The 23,969-nt window shown below is 39.8% G+C and overlaps 1 protein-coding gene across 6 annotated transcripts in view; it reads left to right on the top strand.

The window, feature by feature from the left end:
• Nucleotides 1–23,969, top strand: part of EBF1 (EBF transcription factor 1) — a 390,876-nt gene that overhangs the window by 300,164 nt on the left and 66,743 nt on the right. For all 6 annotated transcript variants that reach the window (XM_030834265.2, XM_060296554.1, XM_030834263.2 and 3 more), the window contains exon 10: nt 11,670–11,796. In XM_030834265.2, the coding sequence (XP_030690125.1) occupies nt 11,670–11,796 (127 nt within the window). The remainder of the gene's footprint in view (nt 1–11,669; nt 11,797–23,969) is intronic.

The raw sequence follows: 23,969 nt of genomic DNA, 5'->3' as shown, positions 1-23,969 counted from the left end.
TTTTCCTAAATACATAAGTTGCCAAGTCTTTATTCAACCTGTACTTATTGATCATCTATTAAGAGGAAGATGCTTAATGCAAAATTTTAAACTTCATTTGTAAAGAATTAAAGGAGTAGCCTGAATCACTTGCATCAAACTTTGAATATGGCTTTGAAGAATACCTTTCAAGTCCAAGTTATTGCACAGGGAATGATTTCTAAGTGAGCCAGCGTATTTAAAAAACATATTAAAAATAGTCTAATGGCCTTTTTAATATAGTTACATAGTTACAACCATGCTCACCTTATGCTTTAAAATCCTCTAGTCTATATTGTTACTTTTGACTAAGGCACTTTAAGTCTATCCTCTATGTTGATAATTACAGGTTAGTTAAAAGCACCTTTAGGTTGACATTTTCAGCTATTTATTTACAGTGCATTCGGGAGGTACACATATGTGCCTATAACTTGAAAACGGATAAACCACAGAAGTGTGATGTGTTTCTAATTTTAACGTGAATCAAAGACAGAATTCGCAGCTGGCTGCAGTCATGTGACTTTAATGAAGAAAGTCAATATTTATATAGTGTTGTGCTCATTTCATCCATGTGCTCAATGCTGATTGCTGGAATGGCTCCCTGATGATCTGACCTAAAGCCTTTCTCCTTATGCAACCTTACTGGCTTCCTCTTTCCTAAAGGCGTAACTCCGTAGTTTGGGATTCAAGTACAGCCTCGTAAGCCTCTGACCTTTCTTTTCAACATCCTTACCCACCATTCATCTTAACTTCTGCTCCAGTCACAATGAGTGATTGGATGAAGATGTGGCTCTTTATGCCTGCAGTGATGTTTTCACCTCTGCACTCTTGTCTTGTTTATGCCATTCCTCCTTCCGCAATGCTTTTCCCTCCTTTCTGTGCCCAAATCCTTCCACCCTTTCCGATCCAGAAAAAAATCATTTTTTTGAAATCTTCCCTCACAGCTCTAGATATTGAATATTTTCTCTTTCTCAATTCCTAATGGCCTTATCTGTACCATCTTATGTTCTTATCACTTTCTATCTTTGATTATTGTGACATAAGGGGCTGCCCTCTCCCTTGAAGGCAGGATCCATGCAAAATTCAGCTTAGTCTACAGAGTCTAGCACAGAGCCTTACACTTCAGAGGCATTAATTTATACAAAATAATGTTGAAGGGCACTGCTTCTCCTTTCATTCATTCATTCAATCAAACAAATGCTACTTTTTAGCAACTGTTATATTCAGTGCTGCTTCATAGTGTCAGTACCAGATAGATTGCAGTTTAGTTTTTGTTAATGCATGTATAATTAGGTAGTTTAGATATATTTATTGTGCAGTAAGGATGCATATAAATACCTTAGGATAAATCTGTTGGTTATGGTGAGGATTAAGTAGTAATAAAACTAACACTTTTTAAGCGATTGATACCAGTGAGGCCTTCTCCTAAACTCATTATAGGTGTTAAGTCAATAAGTCCTTTAATAACACTAGTTAGATAACTAGCCCTTCCCCCTTCCCAGACAATGAAATTGAAGGCCAGAGAGGTTGAGTGACTTTCCAAAGGTCCCACAGCTGGTAATTTGCAAAACTTGGGCTTGAACCAAAATTCTTCTGACTCCAGAGCCATCTTTTTTTTTAACCATCTAAAAAGAAGGTAGGGAAAGCTCATCTATCCAGAGAAGAGTGTTCTAGTCACCGCAACTCTCCAAAATTCAGCATGAAACCAGAAGTGAACCAAAAAAAAAAAGAGTAAATATATAAAATAACAGACTTTGAGGTAACCAGAAGAGTAATTTTAAACCAACTATGTTATCTGTTTTCCCAGGTCATAGCAAATTAGAAGGAGCAAACTAGAGGCGGGCTGTTAGAAGCAGGCTCAGTGACAGCAGAAGTGACAGCTTAATGTCAAGGGAAGGAAAGGAAAACCTAAAAAGCAGACGAAGAACTATATTACTGCGCAGCATGTTAATGGCTGTTCATAATGACAGTGGCCCTGAGTAGTCAAGAAAGAGATGGCAATTATATTCAATATCTTCTGTCTGAAACAGCGTGATGTGTGTAATGCATCCTCGAAAGACTTCAGTGAAAGCAGTTGTGGTGGCACCGTATTTAAAGGGGGTTGGCTTCAGTTTTCCACAGAACTCACTTCCTGGAGGGATGTGTTAAATCAGGAATTACTGAGTATGTGTGCAAGGATCACCGTAGATAGGATGCAAATAGGAACTATACCACTAAAGAATGTGAGAAAGAGTCACTGTTTAGCATCTTACAGCTTTGATATCCTTTTCTTAGAACTCTGAAAGAACCTAAAAGACTTTCTGGTGAGACGTGAATTCATTCCCTGCTAGTCCACCTTTTGGTTCTTACGTTTTTGTTCCTAATTCCTAATCTTTGCAGGCAAAGATTCTGCCCTGCAAACCACCAGCTTTGATGACATGCAGCCCCTTCCAAAAATGTATCTGGCCTTCCTTTTTCTTTTATATTTTAATTTTCAAACAAACAAAGCAGCAACCCAGGACCCTAAGCCAGGCCCAACTAGGGAATGATATTCCTTCTTGACTGAATGTAGAAAAACAAGCCTCGAGAAAGAGCCCATTGTGCAGTTTCAAACCACAGGGGCTGGCGATACTGGTGTCCAGTCCTCCCCGTCTGGAATACTGTGGACCTCAGGATCTCACCAGTGCTTTTCCAGCTCCCACATGGTCAGGATGGGATCCAGTCTTTAATGGTGCCCAGTTGGCACAAGATTTACATCCTGGGAAGAGAGCTGGAGAAAGTTTATTTAAAAAATAAATTACCGAAAAATAAATAAATCAATCAACCCACAAAACCAAAGGTAGTTGAAGCATAATATATTTATTTTAGCCTTTTTCTCCCCAATCTGCTATTTTGAAAGATGATCTTATTGCTGTTTTGTTTTGTACAATTAACTGCATTGATTTAGGGACCTGGCTAGTTTCTCGGTCAGAAGAATTGGGTAGTATATTTTTGTGAATGTTTAATGAGGCTACCAGGAAGTCTGTGGGGGCAAAGTTAAAATAATTCTTTTTCTTTAGTAAAAAGATTTTTTGAATGGGGTGGTATTGATGATATCTTTTTGGTAGATTCATAAGGGACGTTATTGAATCTTTATCCTAATTATTAGTGGTGGTTAATCATGTCACGGTATTTACTCATTCAATGTTCAATAAGTATTTACTGAATGTCTGCTAGGTCCAAGGCACTCTTAAAACTGGAAACAGAGTAGTGAAAACAAGAAAGACCAAGTTCGCATCCTCATGGGGCTTATATTCTAGCTGGGGGATGCAGGCAATCAATAGGAAAATAGATCTATATCTCTCTTCTATGTATCTGTGTCTGTGTCAATACCTATGTGAGAGACATTTCAGACAGTGTTAGGAGATACGACTGACTTAAAACGTAGATTTTAAATCCCCTTTTAACTCAATTCCTGAGACTTTAGTTTCAAAAGTCTCCTCTGACATTCATACATAAAGTTTATCTTTGGGAATTCATGGGACCCAACATATTTTGCTAAACATTGGTTTTGTTATTTTCTTGAAAGGACAAAAGGAAACCAGAATGTTTGTGAAACAGTAAATGCTTCCACGCGCTTTCTCTCACGTTCCCTGAGAAATCATATACTGCCTTTGAGACAGGCAATTCTTGGGAATGAAAAAACTCTGGGTTACGAAACCCAGAGAACCCTGATTAGGGAACAAACCAGAATACACTGAGAGAGAAGAGCTAGCATCCCCTGATTTATGTTGTACCCACTTCAGGGGAATAGAGATAAAATAGGTACAGCCAGCACAGTGCCCAAGAATATACACTGATCATATTTCAACTTTCTTTAAGAACTCCAGAAAATAATATTTTGTAAGCACCATGTTTAACTACAGAAAGATGAATGCCCCAGAGTGGAAGGAAAATAAGTTTTCTTGTGTGGTCACCATCACTGTGGTGTCTCTTTAAAGCTCCTTGGTCGATTTGGTTTTGAAGCTTTAATTATGCTTTTATGTTATAGTTTCCTTATTTAAGTGTCTGTTTTATGTCCATCACTCAGCACCCCCTGCCTATCTCAAAAGAGATGGATATTATTATCCTAATTGAGGAGGAGGGAGAATGCTGTGAGAATTATTAATGCATAAATTAAAAAATTAATCTGGAAAGTGCTTTAGGGTCCCTAGAGAAGCTCTACCCAAACACAAAGCATATTTAACATTATTGTCTGTACTCCCACAGAGCAGGAGCTGGTGCAGGATAAGATGGTAAAGTGAGGCACAGAGGGTGACACTGGCTGAATGAGCCAGTGTACCTTAGAACCCAGACTCTTGGAGGGGTAATACCTAAAAACCACTGTACCAGTGCCCACTTTAGCCTTTTTCTAGTCATAACTGTTAATTATTTTTCCAGAGAAGAAACTTTAACTTTTCCTTCCTTTTACCCCTTCTCTTTAAGTCTTTGCTTGTTTTCGAGTTTTTTGGTTTTGTTTTTACTTTTAGTGTTGAAAGTGATTAAGGCTAAAATATTAAGTCCTAAGGGTGGTGATGAAAAATCACTGGTGCACTTTCTAGTAATCCCAGTTATTTTTTTGGCTTTGTAGCATGGAACTTCAAATTGCATTTATTTCATATAGTTCCATTGGTTGGAAAACGTGCATAAAGGCTTATCTTAGAATTGCTCTTTTGTTTTGCTGGGACGTAATTCTCAGCCAACCTCTCACCAATGAGAAAGGTTATTTTGAGGACCTACTGTGTTCCCAGAACATTTTTGAATGCAGGAGAGGCTGAGGACCCATTCTACCCTGTTAACAGTGGAGGTAGGATGAAAAGTACAAGTGCCAGGAATTATGGAAAAACAATAAACAGTAGTAGGGAGGGACAGCTGTGGTTGTATAATATAAAGGTGGTCATCAGTCAGGCAGACTTGCTTCTTATCGGTTCCCTGGTCATTTTTCTTAACTTTCCTGAAATTCATTTTTCACATCTGTGAACCAGCTACTACCCCTGCCTGTCCCTAATACTATAGGACAGAAATCACTGGAGGAGTTTCTCACAGTACGTGGCACAGAGTAAGAAGACAGTGAAAAGTCACTGCTGCTGGAGTCACCATCAAGGTCATCACCACCATCCATTTAGTGTGAGCTACAGGGATACAGATAGTAAGAGCTACTGGCTCTCAGAGAAGAAGGTGATTCCCAAGACTTGTCCTTTTCCCCTAGAATTCTCCAACATGTCTCCATTAATATTTTAAAATACTAGGTACTCTCATTCACCCACCACGTGGGTCACACTTTTGATCCTGCTAGAGACTTTTATAAAAACCATTTGGAGAATTATCGTCTCCCATGCCCCTCTTCTGGACTCCCAGGCTTTGCAGACTGCCTCTTTGGGGTTTTGTTTCCAACCCTGTGCATCTTTCATGATTCTCTGTGCACCCATAGAGGGAGTCGTTCCTCTTTCCTGTTTCCCGCTTCTGTCAAGGACAGGCCTCACCCACCGCCCCGCATGTCTGCATCCTGTCTCTCACGGTCACAGCAGCTTCACTTTGTACCCAGAGGCCACAGCAAGTGTGCCTCGCCTGGCCGACCACTCGGGACTCTTCTGCTCTTGTGCTCTGAGTCTGGAGAAGAGAAAATGCTCACACAGGCAGCTCGGAGGGAGCAAAATTGCTGTCACCGGCAGGTCCTTGGTGTGCTGGCAGCCTCTTCTGGGACCTTGCAGAGACCATGTGTGTTTCTTTCATGGCGGTACCACACTTAAAAATGATTTCTTCTGATTATAATATTCTGATTGCTGAGAAGCCTGAAAATTCAGGGAGATAAGCGGAGGAAAATATAATTACCCGTAACTTCACCATGTAGTGGTAACTCCTCTTAACACTTCGATGGTTTTCCTTTCGGTCTTTCTTCCATGCAAATATATATCTAATTCTTATAGAATCACATGCAATACATATTGCACAAAACTGACAGTATTCTACTTTGGATTTTAGTAATATTTTTCTCATAATAAAAGTAATACCTGTAAATGTATGAATTTATTTATTCCAGAATTATCTATATGATTATTATTTCCTGTGCAAGCACATGCATACTCTCTCACACACACAAATAAACACAGAAGTACACACACACACGCACACGAGGAAGAATCAGGAGAGACAGAAGATGTATCACATCTAATGTCATCAGTCTAGAAATAAACACTGCTGTTGGAGCATTGATCTTTTGTGGCCCACTTTTTAGTATTGCTTAACCATTTTCTTTGTTTCGCCTTATCCCTTCTCGCTGGAATGAGTCCCAGACCTTTAGACATCTTCTTTTTTTTACCACTTAGATGATATCTGAGCAGTAGTCTCATGCAGGGACCTGAGTGCTGGGCCAGTTGGATAATTAATTTTAAGAGCAACTTAGGGAATGAGGGTTAAATATTATCAGGTTAAGAACAGTGAGTTCTTATGGATAGGGATTGCTTGCTTAATGCAATCAAACATCTAGTAGAATTCTGGTCCAATTTACACAAGTATTTATTTCAGAAATATTTGGGAAATATCCTGTATGTAAGGCATTCAGTTTAATACTTTAGAGGATACAGATATGAATTAGACCCCGTAGCTGATCTTAGGGACCGTCTAATGGGAGAAAGATGTGTAAGAAAATCTTTATGGCACAAAGTAAGATAGGATGCTTTCTATAGTATACATTCCGTAATTATATAAGTTCTTACAGAGGTGCAGGTAACTGTGGATCAGGTAAAACTTATTGGAAGAGAGAGCATCTGGTGAGGGTCTTAAAGAACAAGAGGAATATCATGGGGGAAAATTTAGGCAAGAAATGGCATGAACAAAGCAAAGATGTTAGGCAAGGCCGTGGTGTTTTCATGTATCCGCATGGCCTTCAGAGTGTGGAAGGGCAGAGTGGGGAGGGTGACTAGCAAGGGTGATCAGCTGTCAGGACTTAGAGCACCTGACTACCATGCCAAGGAGTCTGGACTATACACCATACACAAAGGGGGCAGGTGAGGTTTTGAGTCAGGGCATGCTGTGGTGAGATTGATTTGAAGAAGATAGTTCTGGCGGAGAAGGTAGAAGTAGAGAGAGACCATTTAGAAGGCAGTTATAATATTGCAGTCATCTGAGTAAGAAATGGTGACAACCTGAACAGGATAAAGAAGCCAGGCAAGGGGCCAGTGGAGTTCAGTGGAGGGTAAAATCAACATGACTAAAAGAAAAGTTGAAGGGAGAAAAAACATAAGATGATCCTAAGTTTTCTATTTTGGGTGATTCAAAGGAGAGTGTTCCCTTAGCTGAGAGAGGGAACACAGGAGCAAGAAATTCACTTATAGGTAGGAAGATGATAAATTTATCTTGGGTCCTGTTGAGATTGAGGTGGCAATAAGACAAGTTCAGGGAGATTCTGTTACTCTGTTTTTCATAAAAATGTGGTGCTTGGCCAAAGAGATCAAAGCTACAGGTGTGGATTTGGAAGTCAGTTTAGGCGAGGTGATTGAGCCAGTGAGTGAATTCAAGAAATGTCAGGCAAATGGAAAAGGATCTAGAACAAGCCTTGTGAAATTTCTACAGTTAACAAGTTGGCAGAAAGAAATAGTTAGCACACGAAGAGAACAGGAACTAATGAACATGAGAGGAGCCCTGGAAAACACTTAACAGGCGTAAGAGATGGGTTTTCTCCTACTGTTTCGAATAATGTTAGTTAACTTGCTTGACCCTCAACTTTTCTCATCTGGAATACATATCCCATAAGGATGGGTTTTAAAAGAGTGAGCGTGAAAGTGCTTTGATAAACCATCAGATGCTCTGCAAGTCTTAGGTCTCATAATTAGTGTCACAGAAGTGAAGAAAGTGTAGACTTCCAAAAAGGAAGAAAGTCGTGTCAGATGCTGCAGGGTTTCAGAAGAATATTTATTTTTAGCTCGTTTGGTTTGTGATTTAAGGAAGTTAAGTCAAAAGAGTGAATCTGTTCTCTAATCACTTAGAATAGAATTTCCCAAAGTGTGGGGTACGTGCCCCCTGGTTGTACAAGAGACCATTTTGGATTCGACACAGACATTAAGTAGAACTGAATCACATCATGAGAAAGTGATTTTCCTTTTATTTCTCTTTTAATCCTTCTGATTTATGTTAAGGGACAAAGTCTCACTTGGGGCAAAGAAGTCTGTAACGTCCAGCACTAGCTCAACTCCCTTTTCAATAAACCCACGCAGGTTGTCAACATTATCTAGCTAAGATTTAACATCATATTAACCTTAAGATGACCACCCACAGTTCCTTCTTATTTTGGCAGGGGATACCAGTTGTGATAATAATATAGCTCCCTTTTAAAATAAGTTATTTTAAACAAAAAGTTAACCAATTAAAAATTTTTAAGTACGTAATTGTATAGGTGGTTTATAGATATGGCAAAACTAAGAAAGTGGTATTCCGATGATGGAAGTTCGGAAAATTTAGACTTACTAGAGCCCTTCCCCCTTCGGTAACTTAGAGGGGCTGCCTTAGTTCAGCCAGGTTGGAACAATGTGGGAAATTTATCCTGAGATGGGGGGAGGGGTTTGGAGGTGGGTCTTGAGTTCTAGACTTCCAGATCTAGACCCTGTCTTTTCCCTAACATGTTGAGTCAATTTTTGAAGCCACTAGACTTTTCTGGACTTTTGTGTCCTTCGCTAATGAAATGAGAGTGTTAGTTTTAAATGATTACTAGCATTCCTTCCCGTAATAAATACTGTAATTCTTTGAGTGATTAGTAATTAAGCCTCTGCTTTCAACTGACAGAAGTTAGATACAAGTTTTTCCTTCTGTAAACCATCATCAGTATCATGTGTCAGTGCTAGAGCCTGTTCCCAGACTAACATCCACAGCAAGGAAAACATCAACAAATTCACTCTCTAATGATGATTCATATTCTACCTCATTTGCGAGGGATAGTTATTTCAAGAATGAATCTCTGCTTTAGTTAGAGTGATTGATTAAAACTGAAAATAAAATTGTAAATGAAAATTTGTTTCAATTTCCTGAGCCTAGTACTTTATGCCAACACCCCACTCTCTTAGTTTCTTTGCAGTCATATCTAATCAATTTGTAAGGCCCATGAATTTTGTTTCTTAGTGTATCAACTCATAGGTAATAAGTACTTATGCTTAAAAAGATGTCTCAATTGTCTGCTGATATCTTTCCATCTTTTAAAATGTATTTCCCCTGAGAAAAGGGAGGGCAGGTGAAGTGTTTTGTAACTGGCTGAAAGTTCTCCTAAATATTCTCGTGAATTAATGTTACTCTACAGTCCAAGCAACTCTTAAGATAGAAGCGTACCACTTATTTGGAATATAACTATATGGCACCTTCCACCATCAAAAACATAGCCAAGGACCAGGCAGTAAGTGAGAAATGGATATAGCATGTAGATTAACACACACACACAGTCTTTGGATCTGAAAATTTTGAGTTTGATAGTACCTTTAAAAAGTTTAAAGGTATGAATATAAACAATTTCTTTTTTATGATTAGATAGGAAGAATTTGTTCCTGTCATTTTTTGAACTGCATTGGGGTCACTTTTTTGCTCTTACTTGCTCTAATGAGCGTGATTTGTGCAAGCAGTTTAACAATTTATGATTCTGTTTTCACATCTGAGAAAAAGCGATAAAAATACTTACGATCGTTCTGACCAAATTAGTGTTTGCAAGTAAAATCCTCGGCAATGTAGTAGATAACCTAGGTACTCAACAAGTGTTAATCCCAGCATTGCACAAACACTGTCTGATCAGCTGAGATTAAACATGCACTTGATTTTGGAAGGTCATCTTTTACTGCTCTTCAGAGCCTCTTTTCTTCTCCTATTCTCTATATAATAGTAAACTTGATTTCCTGATTTTGATGCTTAAAGATTAGAAGAGCAGTATAGAAGGTGCAAAGGACAGCAGGAGGAAAAAAGACCAAAAAAAATGAACAAAATAGAAATAATTTAAAACTCATAGGTATCCAGGGCCATTTAGTGCAGGGGAAAATAGCCCCTCACACCTCAGTGGTCACTTAGGGCTTTTCTGTATTATAGAAGATATATAGATCTAAGATAAATAGAGCTTTGATACAAGATATAAGAAGGGGTGTTCCAAACGAAAATCTTGATTTATCAAGGCTAAATTGAATTATATATACTTTGCTTACTTTAGAAAACATACAGTGCATTTTGGAAGAATTTCAGTATGAAAAGGTCAAAATCTTAAATATTTTTTGTGCTTTTATGGATAAACCCTTAGCCGTCTGAAAAACTTAGCCATGGAGAGCTCAGTCTCCAGGGGTTCCACATAAGCACGGTATTACTGAAATATCTTTTGTGTATTTCCAGCAAATAAACTAAGGGTCCACACATTCTATGGAAGAGGATAGGCATTTCTAATTACTAAGTTAAAATGATTTTTATGCAGATGACCTTTATGTTTCAAGAAAGAGCATTTGAAAGAAATTACTTGCGGATTTTAGCAGTAGCAACTTTCTTACATTCTTTCTGCCAGGACTTTGTCCTAGGACAGTTTACCCAGGCAGGACGCAGGGGCTGGCATTTGTGGGTGTCACCTGGATTCTCATGGTGTCACCTGTGATTCTCTGGGCAAAACATTTGAATTTGCACATTGAAACAAAAGCCCTTTCTAAGTTATAAGAACAGCACAAACATGAGTTAGTATAAACTCAAGTGATCACCCATTGCATACTGACTCAGTACCGCAGCACTGATCTAAATGCGTCTGAAAGGAGTAACGGATGGGCTGTTGCACACACCACAGAGAGAGCACGCAGAGTCCAGCACCATCAGAGAGGTCAGCCAGTCAAATACCAGGGCTGGGGTTTTCAAAGAACCAGATAATGCCAGTTTTATGGCCGTTAATAACATTTTAGTTATATAAACAAAGATACGAGTACTAAAAAATAAATTCTGCTTTGCAGTGTACTCTGGCTGCCAACAGGGTTCAGAAATGACCTTTCTCATTGTGCACGTGGCATTGCATAATGGACCACTGATCATCCTCCAGCCCCCTCCCCAACTTTCCATTTCCCTTTTATGGACAGTCCTTAGTTCTGCTAGATCCCTCAGCTATTTCAGGGAGGCACATTCTTGGGTTTCCCCTTTAAAGCTCTTTGATTGTGCCTCTGGTAGTTAATGCACCAAATGGTCTTCAGGGGCATTTCCTACATGTGCTCTGCAGCTAATCAGAGCACCTTGGCCCACTGATTTCCTACCTCTGTGTTTTGCACATGTTTAAGGGCTCACTTCAAACACCAGGCCCACCAGCTTCTGGAGAGGAGTGGCAGAGCTCAGCTCTGATTTGGGTGTCTGCTTCAAACAGATTTTCCAAAGGATATCCTGTAGTAGATAAATCATTTCATTAGGCCAGGTTCACTTTTCAAACCAGGAAGCAGAGTGCCTGCCGTGTAGGAAAACTCAGATAAAGTTGTTATGGCTGTGCTCAGAGCACTTGTAAATATTGTCGTCAGTGTCTTTTATACAGGTTCCATCACGATTGTATTTAAACACTGACAGGTTAATTATGTGTTTGAAGGCTATGTTTATTGAGAGCTGATAAGAAACATATGAAATGAGTCCTTTACATAATGCAGTGACAATGTTTTTTTTCCCAAATGTTTCCCCCCTAGTTGATTACTCCTCATGCCATCCGGGTGCAAACTCCTCCTCGGCACATCCCTGGTGTTGTAGAGGTCACATTGTCCTACAAATCCAAACAGTTCTGCAAAGGGACACCGGGAAGATTCATTTACACAGGTAAGAACTACTGCAGATGGTGGACAGAGCTGCCTTGGCCTTGTGGGTCTTTGACGCTATCTTGTATATATGTGTGTGTGTTATTCTAAAATCTGTTTTCTCTTAAGACCCACTTTCCTTCTCCGTTTCACCCTATGTTTGACCAAATGAGGTGCTACTACTACTACTACTACTATAATTATTTAAGAATTCATCTGGGTGTCCGTGTTGAATGACAGGATCTGTTGAAATCATGGGTTGGATACCTAAAGCAGCAGCATGAGAAATAAGGGAAGAGGAAAGGACTGCTCGACAATCCTGAGTCTCTCTGGATGTTAAACCCTCTGTGTGGCAGTTCGTTTACTTTATGAAGTAGGGGTGTGCTTTAATGCCCAGTACGACGTTCTTCTAGCTTGGTCGTGGCACTTGTATTAACGACAATTGGTGATTTTCGTATTTCATTCTGGATTGGTGCTTTCTTTCCCTGTAAGCTGCATTTTTCTCCCCCCCCCCCGCACCCCTGCAACCGACTGCCCCCTGCCACCCCAAAGAGCCTTGGCACGTGGACCTGCCTTGCAGTAAGAAGCTAGGGTTATAGGGTGAATGTGAATTTCCTCCCGTCACATGGAGAGAACCAGGCATGTTCTCTATGGAAATACATCAAGTGCATAGTCTGAGTGCCCAGTGTGTACTTGAAGAGATCCTCAGATTGTTGTGTGCAAACCAGACAGTCTTTAGGGAACCAAACAGATCCCTAACGGAGGGATCTTTTTTGCAATCCAGATTCTGATTCAGTAGCTCTGGGTGGGACCTGAGACTCTGCATTTCTAACAAGCTCCGAAAGCGAGGTGGATGATCCTGGTCCAAGGACCACCCTGGGAGTGGTAACATTCTAGGTCCTCTGCTGAGTAGCAGTCATCGCTGGGTAGCTGTCTCCAGAAACTGGCCCCATGTTTCCTTCTTCATTCAATAAAGGACCAGAAGGCCAGCTTAAGTACAGAGTGTAAGTTGCTTTCACACAAGGAGACGCCAGAGCATGAAGGGATAACTGTGCTAACACATCCTAATTATAACCATACAATTAAATGGACAAATTTTATTTTGCTGTGACATTTTACCTCGAAGCATCTTTCCTTTTGTATTTTAACACTAGGAACAAAACTGACGGTGCTTATTAGTGACTCTCCAACCCCCCCTCAAAATTATAAAAACAATTAATGCATCCTGACCCTTGGAAATGCCTCCCAGCCCTTTAAACAAAATGTAGGTTTGGTGCCTGCCTGACTATTAGTTTTAGTTAATTGAAAATTATAGGATTGACCCAAGAGGAAAATTTTGTTTGCACTCCAATCACTTTTACAAATTAAGGAAAATTACCACAATTTTGTTTAGCTAAGGTTTCACACTGAGTTCAAGAAATTAACTCAGCCGTCCCAACAAAGTCAGCACTTTGTTAGTGAGCACTTGAAAAAATAATAGTCTATCTGGAGTTTTGTGGTGTATACAAACGAAGCATAGAGAAAGCGATGATGCTTTATAGAAGTAGGCCAAGTGTTTTTAATTAGGCTCATTGGTTCAGCGTAAGTTTTGAAGAACAATCAAACTAGCAGATTAGCTGTTTCTTTTAAAGCTAGGATTTCTTGCCATTCATTTTTCCCATGAGAACTTCCACATAGCGCTATTTTTTTTTTTTTTTTTTTTACAAGCCTCATTATGGGCCTGCAGGAAAAGGACCAAATGAAACTTCTGATACTGTAACATTCCCCACCATCATTCCGATGGATGGGAGTTTTTCACAATGTTCTTCACTGAACTCAGTGTTCTGGAACATATTACAAAACCACAGAGGCCAAATGTTTTCTCTGAGGAGTTTGGACTCTGTTTTTGGCCGAAAACATTTAGGCCTCGCTGGCTGCTTATTTACTCTGCCATTAAGGACAAGAAAAGGAGAAGAAAAAGAAGAAGAAGAAAATGCTCGTGTGATGGGAGGAACGAGAGGCGATCAGGCATGATTCCGCTTTGGTGACAACGTCCCTGCCCATTAATGGTTCCATTTTGTGGTCAAGACTCCTTTAGAAGAAATTATTTTTAATCAGTGTTCAACGAAATATCCCCTTGAGCCACCTGGCATTAAAAGTTAAAAAAAAAAAAATCATCCCCATTAAATTACTTAAGTTCTCAAAAGAAAATAGCTAGGGGACCCATCGTTATTGGGAATTTTTTTAACCATTAAAAAAATTGCTATCAATTTAAGAAATCACATCTTGGAAAACTCGTATGAGATGGGAATCAAGATCAAAGTTTTGTAAAAGCGGCCGATTTGCAAGTCTAGCAAGGTAGTTAAGGAAAAGAGAGAGGAATCCTGGGTGTGCACTCCAGGATTTCCCGCATGTGTGTAAGTGTGTGGGAAATTTAAAGTATGAAAAAATGCTTCTGCTGATCTTGCCTCAAACTGTGGGCAAGAGACAGGAAGACTTAGTTTTTTAAGTATTCTAAGAGAGACTCTCACCTCTCCGTGCATTGGAAAAATAAAAGTTTCAAAGAAACTGGTACAAAAACTTCCCTGTTGATGTAGCTGGCTGTTCACAGTCACTGTGACATTACACCATTTCTAGCAAAAGGGAGTCTCTGTTAATTTCTGAACTACACCTGGAACTCTTGATCATTATCATGAAGTGTTTATGGCTGCTGCTGCCAAGCCTCTGTGATTTGCTCAGTTTACCTCTCTGCTTGTCACCACTTTCTAGCGGAGGCACAGGGATGGGTTGTAAATCCTCTCTGTTCTTCATATCCGAACAACCGCTCAGCTCATTGGAAACCTGCAGCCCTCCCCTTCCGTCCACCCACAGAAGCTCACATTTCATTTTCTTTAACATCCACGGCATTTCAAGATGTGAGGCTTGGTTTTCTGGGTGGGGTGAGCTAACAGTTGTTTCTTAGTAGAATATCACTTGGAATTTTTCCCTTTAAAAAGAAAAAAAGAAATGTCCTAGGACTGAAAAACAACAGCCCAAACTAAGGCACTGTTGTTTTCTGAGAGTGTGTGACAGGGTTTGGGTGTGTGTATGTGCAAGTCTCTAAAAATCTATAATAGATGAAAAAAAAAAAAAACCCACACAACTGAGACAGGAACAGCCTGGCCTAATCTATGCAAATAAAGGCAGACTATTGGGGGTGGGGGGAAAGAATCTGACTAAACACAGATTGCCTGCAAGCTGGCTCCACTGGTAAGGACAGGAGGGCAGCTCTCCATCTTTGGTGCTTCAGACCAGGGACACGTGAGGTGTTCTCAGCTGCCAGCTGTGCGGTTCTCTGGTGTTTGCCCAATCAGAGTGAGGGAGGAAAGTGAAGCCCAACTGGATCAGAATAAAAAAGCTCAGGAGCATAGCTCATCCCTGATCTGATTTATCATGGCCACTTATTCTTATGTAAATGTAGAGCAAGGCTGACTTTACATTTTAAATCATGTTTTCTAATAGGAGGAAACAAAAACCCTTTCTAAGGACAGGACTGTTTTCAGAGCCCTCGCTAATCGTGTGTCTGGTCCGTCAGTCCAATGGGAAGTCAATCTCCATAAACCTCCACTGCCCTGGAAGGGGTCTCGCCAATATCTTTGTTCTTCTCGTAGCTTGCTTTCCTGCAGTTGTTATGTCTTGAAGCGACTTGGATCTTTTAGAATTGTAATCTCTCCCACTAAACTTTAAGTAACCTTGGGAGCTGATAAGAGACTCCCAGGAGGCTTTAGCTGCTTCTTCAAAGTTCTTAGAATTGGTTTTTCCTCATAAGAGGTGGCCAAATCCAAATGTACTTTTTAACTTCAGTCCAGTTATTCCTCCACTGGACGGGCTGCTGACTTTGGGAAAAATATGACTGGAAAAATGGGCCACCAGGATGTTGGACCAGCTTAGGTGTGCACCAAGAGCTATATACTGCCTACTGCCCAAAAGGTGGTGAAAGGCCCCAGTGGATGATCATCTAACAGCTCAGATGTTTGTGTAGGTCACATCTCAAATCCCTTCTACCACTGGGTTCTCCTATTCTTAACGTTTTCCACCAAGCTTCCTGCCCCTGTGAAACATACGTAATCCTTGTATGTTAGTCTCAGAATCCACTTTGACATAAATATTCTTCCTGGAAATGCTTCTTGTTTGTACCTCATGCCCCAAGTTACTTTGCATGTAGAAGGGGCCATGTTGGCTGAATATGTTCCGTGAAACTTGATGACATGTACCATGTCTTTCAAATATTCCTTTTTTCTTCCCATTCCTCTTATGTTCTCCCTCTGCCCCCACTCTCTCTTCTTCTTTCTTCCCTTCTCCCTCTTTTCATTCCTTCCCCTTAGTCTTTCCCCCCTCACTTCCAAGGAGATGATGTAGCATAGTGATTGAGTCCTTGGGTTTAAGAGATGATGGGTGTAGCTTGAACTCTCAGCTCTGCCACTTACCAGACGGGTTATTTTTGGGACATTGTACGATGGCTCTGAACCACAGTCGCCTCATCTTTACATTATCACAGGGAATAATAACTTACTGGGGTTGTTCTTAGTATTAGGGAAATGTGTATAAAGCACCTAGGGTGAGCTAGCATGAGCACTTGGCCAGATATTAGTAGTTTCCATGAATAACTGATGACCATTATAATTATTCATTCATTCATTTGTTGCTGAGTCCCTACCATGGTGTAATATTTTATATGTGTTGTTTATCTTCTCCACCATGTTCCTAGAGGTCTAAGAAATGTCCTTTAGGAATTTTAGCAACAAAACTATAGTCATCAGTAAATTAAAGAAGCAACATCAATCAACCACAAATACAAAGAGCACAGTGTAAGGCAGCCAGAAAAAGATTTATAAATGTGACGATAACAATTTTGATATAACAAATATTTTCTTAGAACCACCTCAAACAATACGTATTTTAAAAAGGCAGCCCAGATTTATAAAATTCTCAGGTGTTGAATTTTCAGGAACAACACACACCTGTTCTCTTATTTCCATCCCAAATTTCAACCCCTGATCTGGAGGCCATAGTAACATGGGTACCGTCTATCACCAACCCCCTTCAAAGGTGTTTAGGTTATAATCAGCTTCAATCCCCGTTCAAGAGGTTTCAGGGAGAAAGCTCTCTTTTTAGTTCTTGGAAACCTCCTGCACAAATGAAGGCTGCCATCCTGGGATAAACAAAGTCATCAATTTTAGGGAAAAAGTTTGCACCTAATGAATCTCTTGTTCTTTAGCGTCTTCTTAAACTAGTTCATTGCCAGATTAAGCTTCTGAAAAGCCACTTTCATAACATGTCCCTGCAGAGAAACCTTCCCTATCTACTCCCTGTATGTAAGATGTAGCCCAAGCCCCTGGGCTTGGCATTCACAGCTCGCTATGCTCTGGGCCCGGTGCTTCCTCGTCTCCACTCAAACCAGTCTCCTCACTATGCCTCACGCTCACTTCATGTTTAGCTACCTTGGACATGGTGATTCCTCTGTAAGTTCCAGTTCAAACTCTTATTTCCCCTCGGAGGTGTTCTCTGGCCACAGTAGCAAGTGGCCAGGGCACTGGGCTGAGATCAGGGAGGTCTGAGTTCTAGTCCCAGCCCTGCTGCTAACTGGCTATGAGACATAGGACAAGTTGCTGACATGCTCCAGACTACAGTTTCTTCATAGTAAAATGAGCCAATTGGACTAGGTGATGTTGGTGTTCCCTATGGCTCATCTTGATTGATTGGAAGAGTCTCTGTCCTTGGATCTCTTCTGTCACATGTGCTTAGATGGCTCATTCATCATTCACTTCCTTCTACTGTTGGCTCTCTTCTTTTGATCTTAGGTAGACACATCTCAAGAAGTCCACAAGCTGCTTGAGGGAAGAGCGAACCTTCCCTAATCTTACACTGTTTTGCCCACTGTGTTGAAGCACCTTGACTTACTTGACTTACATCTTACTTGCAATAGGTGTTCTCTAATAATTGACTAACATATTGCCCAGAAGCAATGGGTCCTCATTGATTTTTGTGCTCTGGATGACAGGGAATGTAAATAAGAGCTGTTAATTAAGAATCTATCCCTTTTAACTTGAACTTACATGTAGAGAACACAGTCACTGGGGTTTTTGTTAAAGAAAAAAAAAATGGGGTTCGATCTATATTATATATACGCTTCATTTTTTTGTCTGTAAAATGAGGATATTTTAACAGTACCTGCATCTAAGGAGTCAATAAGTAAATGTATGTAACACACTCCTGGCAGTGCCTGGTACGGTATGAATGCTCCCTAAAAGTAAATGCAGAAAGAGAGAAGCAGACAATAGGAATGTTTCTCTTCAAAATGCAAAGAATCGGTTGTTAGGGCACATTTTGTTTGGTATTATATGTGTGCCAGCTTTCATCTGATTAAGGAAATTGTTTCTTTCTAGGCCTTCGAGTCAGAATCAAAAGATCTCGGTTCTAATTCTGATTTTATGACTTTCTTTTGTTAGTTCATTCACTCATCTCACAAATATTTGTGGATTGCCTGTTCTATTCTAGGCAGTGTTCTAAAACCATGTTGAGCAAAACCACACACAGTCCCTTTTTTCAGGGATCTTGTAGTCTAAGAGGGAACGTGGATATTCATAAGTTTACAATTTCAAACCTGCTAAGTGCCCAGAAAAACAGGAACAGAGGTTCAGACAAGAATAAAACAAAGGACTGCCAGTCGGTCAGTTGGACGTGTTTTCTCTCAGATAAAGATGCATGAGCTGAGGTTTGAAGGATGATTAAGAGTTAACCTGGCAACTGATGAAGGATAGGGGTCAGGTGGGGTTGGGGAAAGAAAACGAGTGCTCCAGCCGAGAGAGGCATGTAAGAAGGCTCTGAATGGGAGGAAACGTGGCATCTTGGAAGGCTGTAAAAATTCCAGTGAAGCTGAAAAATCAAGAGAGAGGAAGAGAATGGTGAGAGGAAAAGAATGGTGAGAGAGAAGATTGGGCAGAGACAAGCCTTTGAAGCCTTGTAGCCAACGGGAGGAGTCTAGTTGTCATCTCAAGAGCAATCCTTAAGTGGTCAGGTGGACATAACCAGACTTTCATTTTGGGAAAATAAAAACAAAAACAAAAACAAAAAACTCTGGCTGACTGGAGCACAGGAAGCCAGAATGGATGTTGGAAGACCTGTTAGGATGCCATTGCAGTATTCCAGGAAAGAGATTTGATGACTTGACTTTGGATGGTAATGGGTAGAGATGGAATATAGTGAGAGGATTCAAGCGGGTATTTAAGAGGGAAAGTGGACAGGACCTGGCGATGTGTTGGACGTGGGGGTGAGGGGATGGAGGGCTCAGGCCCAGATTTTGACTTCCTCCCACTTAATAGACGATGGGGTCCTTCCTTCTCTGGGCATCCGAAGGGTCTTGTGAGTATCAGTGAAAGAATGGGCATGAAAATGTTTTGTAAAGGGTAATATTCTACACATATGTTAATTGTTATAAAGACAGGCCTAAGCAAACTCAGGAAGAATTGAGGAAAGGAAGGCAAGAAAGCGTTTTCTTTTATATCAGATTGTTTTCACTTAGGATTCAGCTGAAGGAGGGCTGTGTAATGAACACTTGACTAGCAGTTTTGCCTTAGCAGTGTCCTAATTGGAAAAGACCCAAGAAGAAGGAAAAATTAACAGGCTGCTCCTGTCCACATGTCTCAAATATTACTCCAAATGAGCCATTTACACACAAAGAAAAGAATTCAAGGCAGAGGGAATGTTTATTCTTTTTGCTTTTGTGATCTAAAGGCCAAGTCCCAAGCTTCTTCTCCGCTGCCAAAGGGAATTTTTTCACAAAATATGATTGCTCCTGATCTGATGTACATTGATGTGATTGGTGATCCTGAACCCACTGGCGTTTGTAAACTTAAACACTGTTGGTGCCATAATGGGGACAACAGCAGCAAGAATCACTAAAAGTAACCCATTGTACTTCTGTGACGTCTATAAAATGAAAGCCGTTTCTGCAAAGAATAGAGCTGGTCTGAAGGGAGCATATTATTTTGCATATTTTATGTACATACTTTCCAAGAAATACGACCTTTATTTCCTTTTTGGAGTGGAGTATAATCAGGACTTGAGTAGCTAGTGTAACAGGATCATTAAAAGGGATATTTTCACTGACATTAGAGGTCTAAATGGCCACTAGGCCTTATATACAACCTTGGCTTTTTCCTGTCTACCCAGAGTTAATAAGTGATAAGGCCAGGAGAGAGATAAATCACAGAAATCCCTGTCCAAAGAAAACATATTGACTACAGCCAAGCAAATAACAGACCATAACCAACAGTCCCATTCATCATTCATGTAATAGGGATATAAAGTGTTTCCTACCAATGAAACCGTATAGAAGGAAAAGGCAGATAAGCTTCCCCAATCTAAGGCATGTGATTTGGTTATTAAGGGACATGAACTACTTGTCACATGGCTTTAATCTTTAAGATGTGTTGCCATTTCTAAACTATAAATTTCTAGTCAGGGATTAGAAAGCTATTAACAATAAAGGTAGGAACTGAGTTTTATATGCACTCTTGCCAAGGTAATGCAATACTATAAAGTCTTGAACCTCTAATCTATTTAGTATAATATAACATGATTTGGTTTTCAGAACCAATAAACTATTTGGAGATTTTCAAGGCTGTTGTTTTTGTTTTTTACCCAGCATCATGATAAATTAACCCTTCAGTTTTTAAACTATGTACCTTGAAATGGAGGACAGTGAGTGGGAGGGAGATGAAAATAAATTTTTCTTTTTCTCCTTTCCTAAGATATATTCCAAATGTTGGATGGAGGATTATTTTCTATTTTATTTGTCCACAGTTACAGTGGTACGGATACTCGTCTTTCTGTTCATTGTTAACTAAGTGGTGTGGTGCCCACTAGAGCATTAAAACTTGTTTTTCTTTCTTTATTGCAAAGTTGCCCACACTGATTTCAGATAATTTAGGAAGCACCAACAGAAAATCATTAAAATAGTATTAAAATTGCCCACATTTCTGCCAGTTCTTTAAACATAACAGTACATGTTAGCTATTCATATTATTTTTAATGGCATATGTCTTGTCTTTTTCCTATGCAGATTATCTGCGTCATTACCAAAATAGGGTGATACCTTACATAATATTAATTTGTTCTCTCACTTAACTATCATAAACATCAGGGCATTATGAATTTAAAACAATTTTTAGTCTCTCATAATCATTTCACACTTCAGTAGAATCTCATCGTGAGATACAGCTTCATCTTCTCGTTAAAGCATAGATACGTTGAATCTGGGTTCTCATCTCCTTTAGTTCCTGAGAAACATATAGCACAGGGTCATTTGTCCCATACCCTCGTTCTTGGCATCGCTATTGGTTGGGATTCATCAGTCATCCCAGCTGACTGCATGGAAGTAGCTCCGAAGGCCTCCTGTCTCAGATGGCCTGAGTCTCAGAGGTTGGGACCAACCCCCTGACACACAGCTGTTTGTTCTACCTGAACCACTTCTGGGGGTCAATGAATTCTGTAAATTTTCCCCCACTATGTGAAGCACTACTGTACTTTCCATAAGTAAAAATGAGAACTCATCTAAAACACTTAGTCTGAAACTTAAGTCCAAAATTATGACAATAGGTGGGGCGATGCAGGCCCCTCCCAAACCACCTTCCCCGGGATAGCAGCATTTCTCACTAGAGTTTTGAACTCCTTTCCTCTCTCTACCCTGTGGGCTTCCAACAGCCTTTCTTGACTTCTATACTGTTTTTTCCCACTCTATCTTCTTTCTACATCTTCTTCCTGTCTGTATTACTAGAATGTAAGGCATGTTTTTCCCCCTGAGAATCTGTGTAAGGCTGACCTATTATTGGCCCATTTTAAAGATAAAAACACTTAGAAAGGTGAAGTGTCTTCCCCAAGGTTCTGTAGTTAATAAATGGAGGAGCCAGAATTTGGACCCTGGTGGAAGGATACCATAGCCTGCACAGTTGTAACCCCCTGGGGTATTGCTTTCACTTATTCAGTTTTGGAATTATGTGATCCCCTAAATTAGATCGCTAGTGATGGGAGAGTGTGGGTATTTCTAGGACAGGTGAGGTCTGACAGGACCTGGAGCCTTACATATTTTAAACGAATCGTATCATTATGAACATCATGCATATTCATATAGGATAGAAAATTGAAAAAACATGAGAAATAGGAAGAGGTCCATTATCCCATCCCTCTGCTAATATTTTTTAGTCTTCTAATATTTTTCTCATAAACTCTTATGTATTTTTATGAGTGAATCACAGTATATGTATATAATTTTGTATCCTACTTTGTAATTTGAATTGTAAAGTAAACGTTCCTCTATTAGTTTAAATTCCTCCTAAATGCATTTTAGTGGGTATGTCATAGTCCATTTTGTGGCCACATCATAATTTACCTAATTGTTCTCCTGTCATTGGATAACCACATCTTTTCTTTCACAGAACTTTCAACATCATATGTGCCAGAATAGGGCATACATAACACCTTGATATAAGGTGTTCCCTCATTTTCCTAACAAAAGGTTTTCTGTTTTACGACCATGTTAGCCATATGCAAATTTATAGATACCAGTGAATTATCAGTTGTCTATTTATAGTATTTCACATGTTAATTTAGTTAAGTATACATATTGAAAATCACATACATAATTGACAACATTTACAAATATAATTTTTTCCACCTTTAGGGTTTACACTTCTGTTCAGACTCATTACAGCCATCTTTAACATTAGTGCTTTTCTTTTTACTATCAAAGTCAGAGCCATTTTTAGTCCCATCATATTCTCTTCTGTGTTCGTTGTTTGAGATCTTCTTTTTGAATCTGTACATGATGCTTTCACTGAAAATTTTATCAAAGCCATAACTAACCATTTGCTATATTTTAATCTCCAAACATAACCACTTCAGCAATGTTCTTAAAGCTGATCTTTGAAAATCTTGTTTTGACAAACATTTGTAATGGTGAGACATCCAGGAAAAATTCTACATTTATGTAAGTTTTCTAATCGTCCTTGTTGTTTTTACTCTCTTCTTCAGGTGACCTCTTAAGTATCACCATGGATTATAGTTGGTTCATGCCCCAAACAGTACCTAGTTTAAAAATAACATAATTGGGAAAGCACTTTGTCTTAAGAGAGACTTTAAAATTATTCAAATATATAACAAGGGGACTTTTTGTTAGAAGGGTATTCTTTCCATATATGTCAGCACATTGATCCATCTTTCCTATTGGTGGGTCCTGTGGCATATGCGATCCTTGGTGTGAACTGCATACTGTACCACGTAGTATTTTTGATTTGAATAAAGTGGATCTTAAGTGGATCTTCTATTAGTCAGGGCACTGAAAGTGCAGGTGGAAACCATCCCATTAATGTCAGATTGGAGAATTTCTGCCAAACCTCTCAATGGTGAGGGAGTAGACAGAAGCTGGGACTCCCTAAATCGTGTGCAGAAACAACAACAGAAGAGCAGACTTCCCCTCATACCCACTGCTCTTTGACCTCCAAATGTAACTCCTGTTACATCAACTGTGGCTTGCTTCTTTATAGCACGCGTGGAAGGCCTGACCTGCTGGGGAAGAGCCACCTGGGATCAGCCTCGGTGGTTAGTGTCAGGAAGCCTCAACTCCCAGTTAATATGGAGTTAATTTAGGCCTTTGTTTAGTGCCAAAAATATACTTACATTAAATATCTGCACAGAATAAGGCCTTCCCAGTCATTCTACACATGCGCGTGGTTTCCTTTTAGTGTTAGCTGATTTTAAAAGTGCTCACTGAGGCCAGGCCGACTCTTTGAGATTATTGGGAGGTTTGGGTGGAGGAAAGCGTCCCTGGAGAATCTGTTCTGAGCAAGCTTGTATGTCTCATTCTTCTCCAGTTTGTTTAAGACTAGAAGGATGAAACGTGTACTGACTCAGAGGAAGACTTGGAAATTTTGCTTCATAAAATTACTGGCATCAAGGCTAACAAATTACTGTGACTTGTCAGAAAGTTATAAGTCAGGGACCAAAGTACAGGCTAGGCTATTGAACCTCTTTGTCTCATCTTTGTCTTATGTCTGTGTAATTAAATAAATTTACCTCAATGCAGTCTGTACAGTTGACCAAGACTTTCCCATTCAATTCTCTTTGGCAAGGTAGGTAGGACAAGTATTTTTAGCCCCATTTTCGGGTATGAAAAGTGAG

This window comes from Globicephala melas, chromosome 3, assembly GCF_963455315.2.
Source record: "Globicephala melas chromosome 3, mGloMel1.2, whole genome shotgun sequence".
Lineage (NCBI taxonomy): Eukaryota > Metazoa > Chordata > Mammalia > Artiodactyla > Delphinidae > Globicephala > Globicephala melas.
The sequence above is the reverse complement of the archived record's forward strand: the minus strand, read 5'-3'. Positions and strand labels throughout refer to the sequence as shown.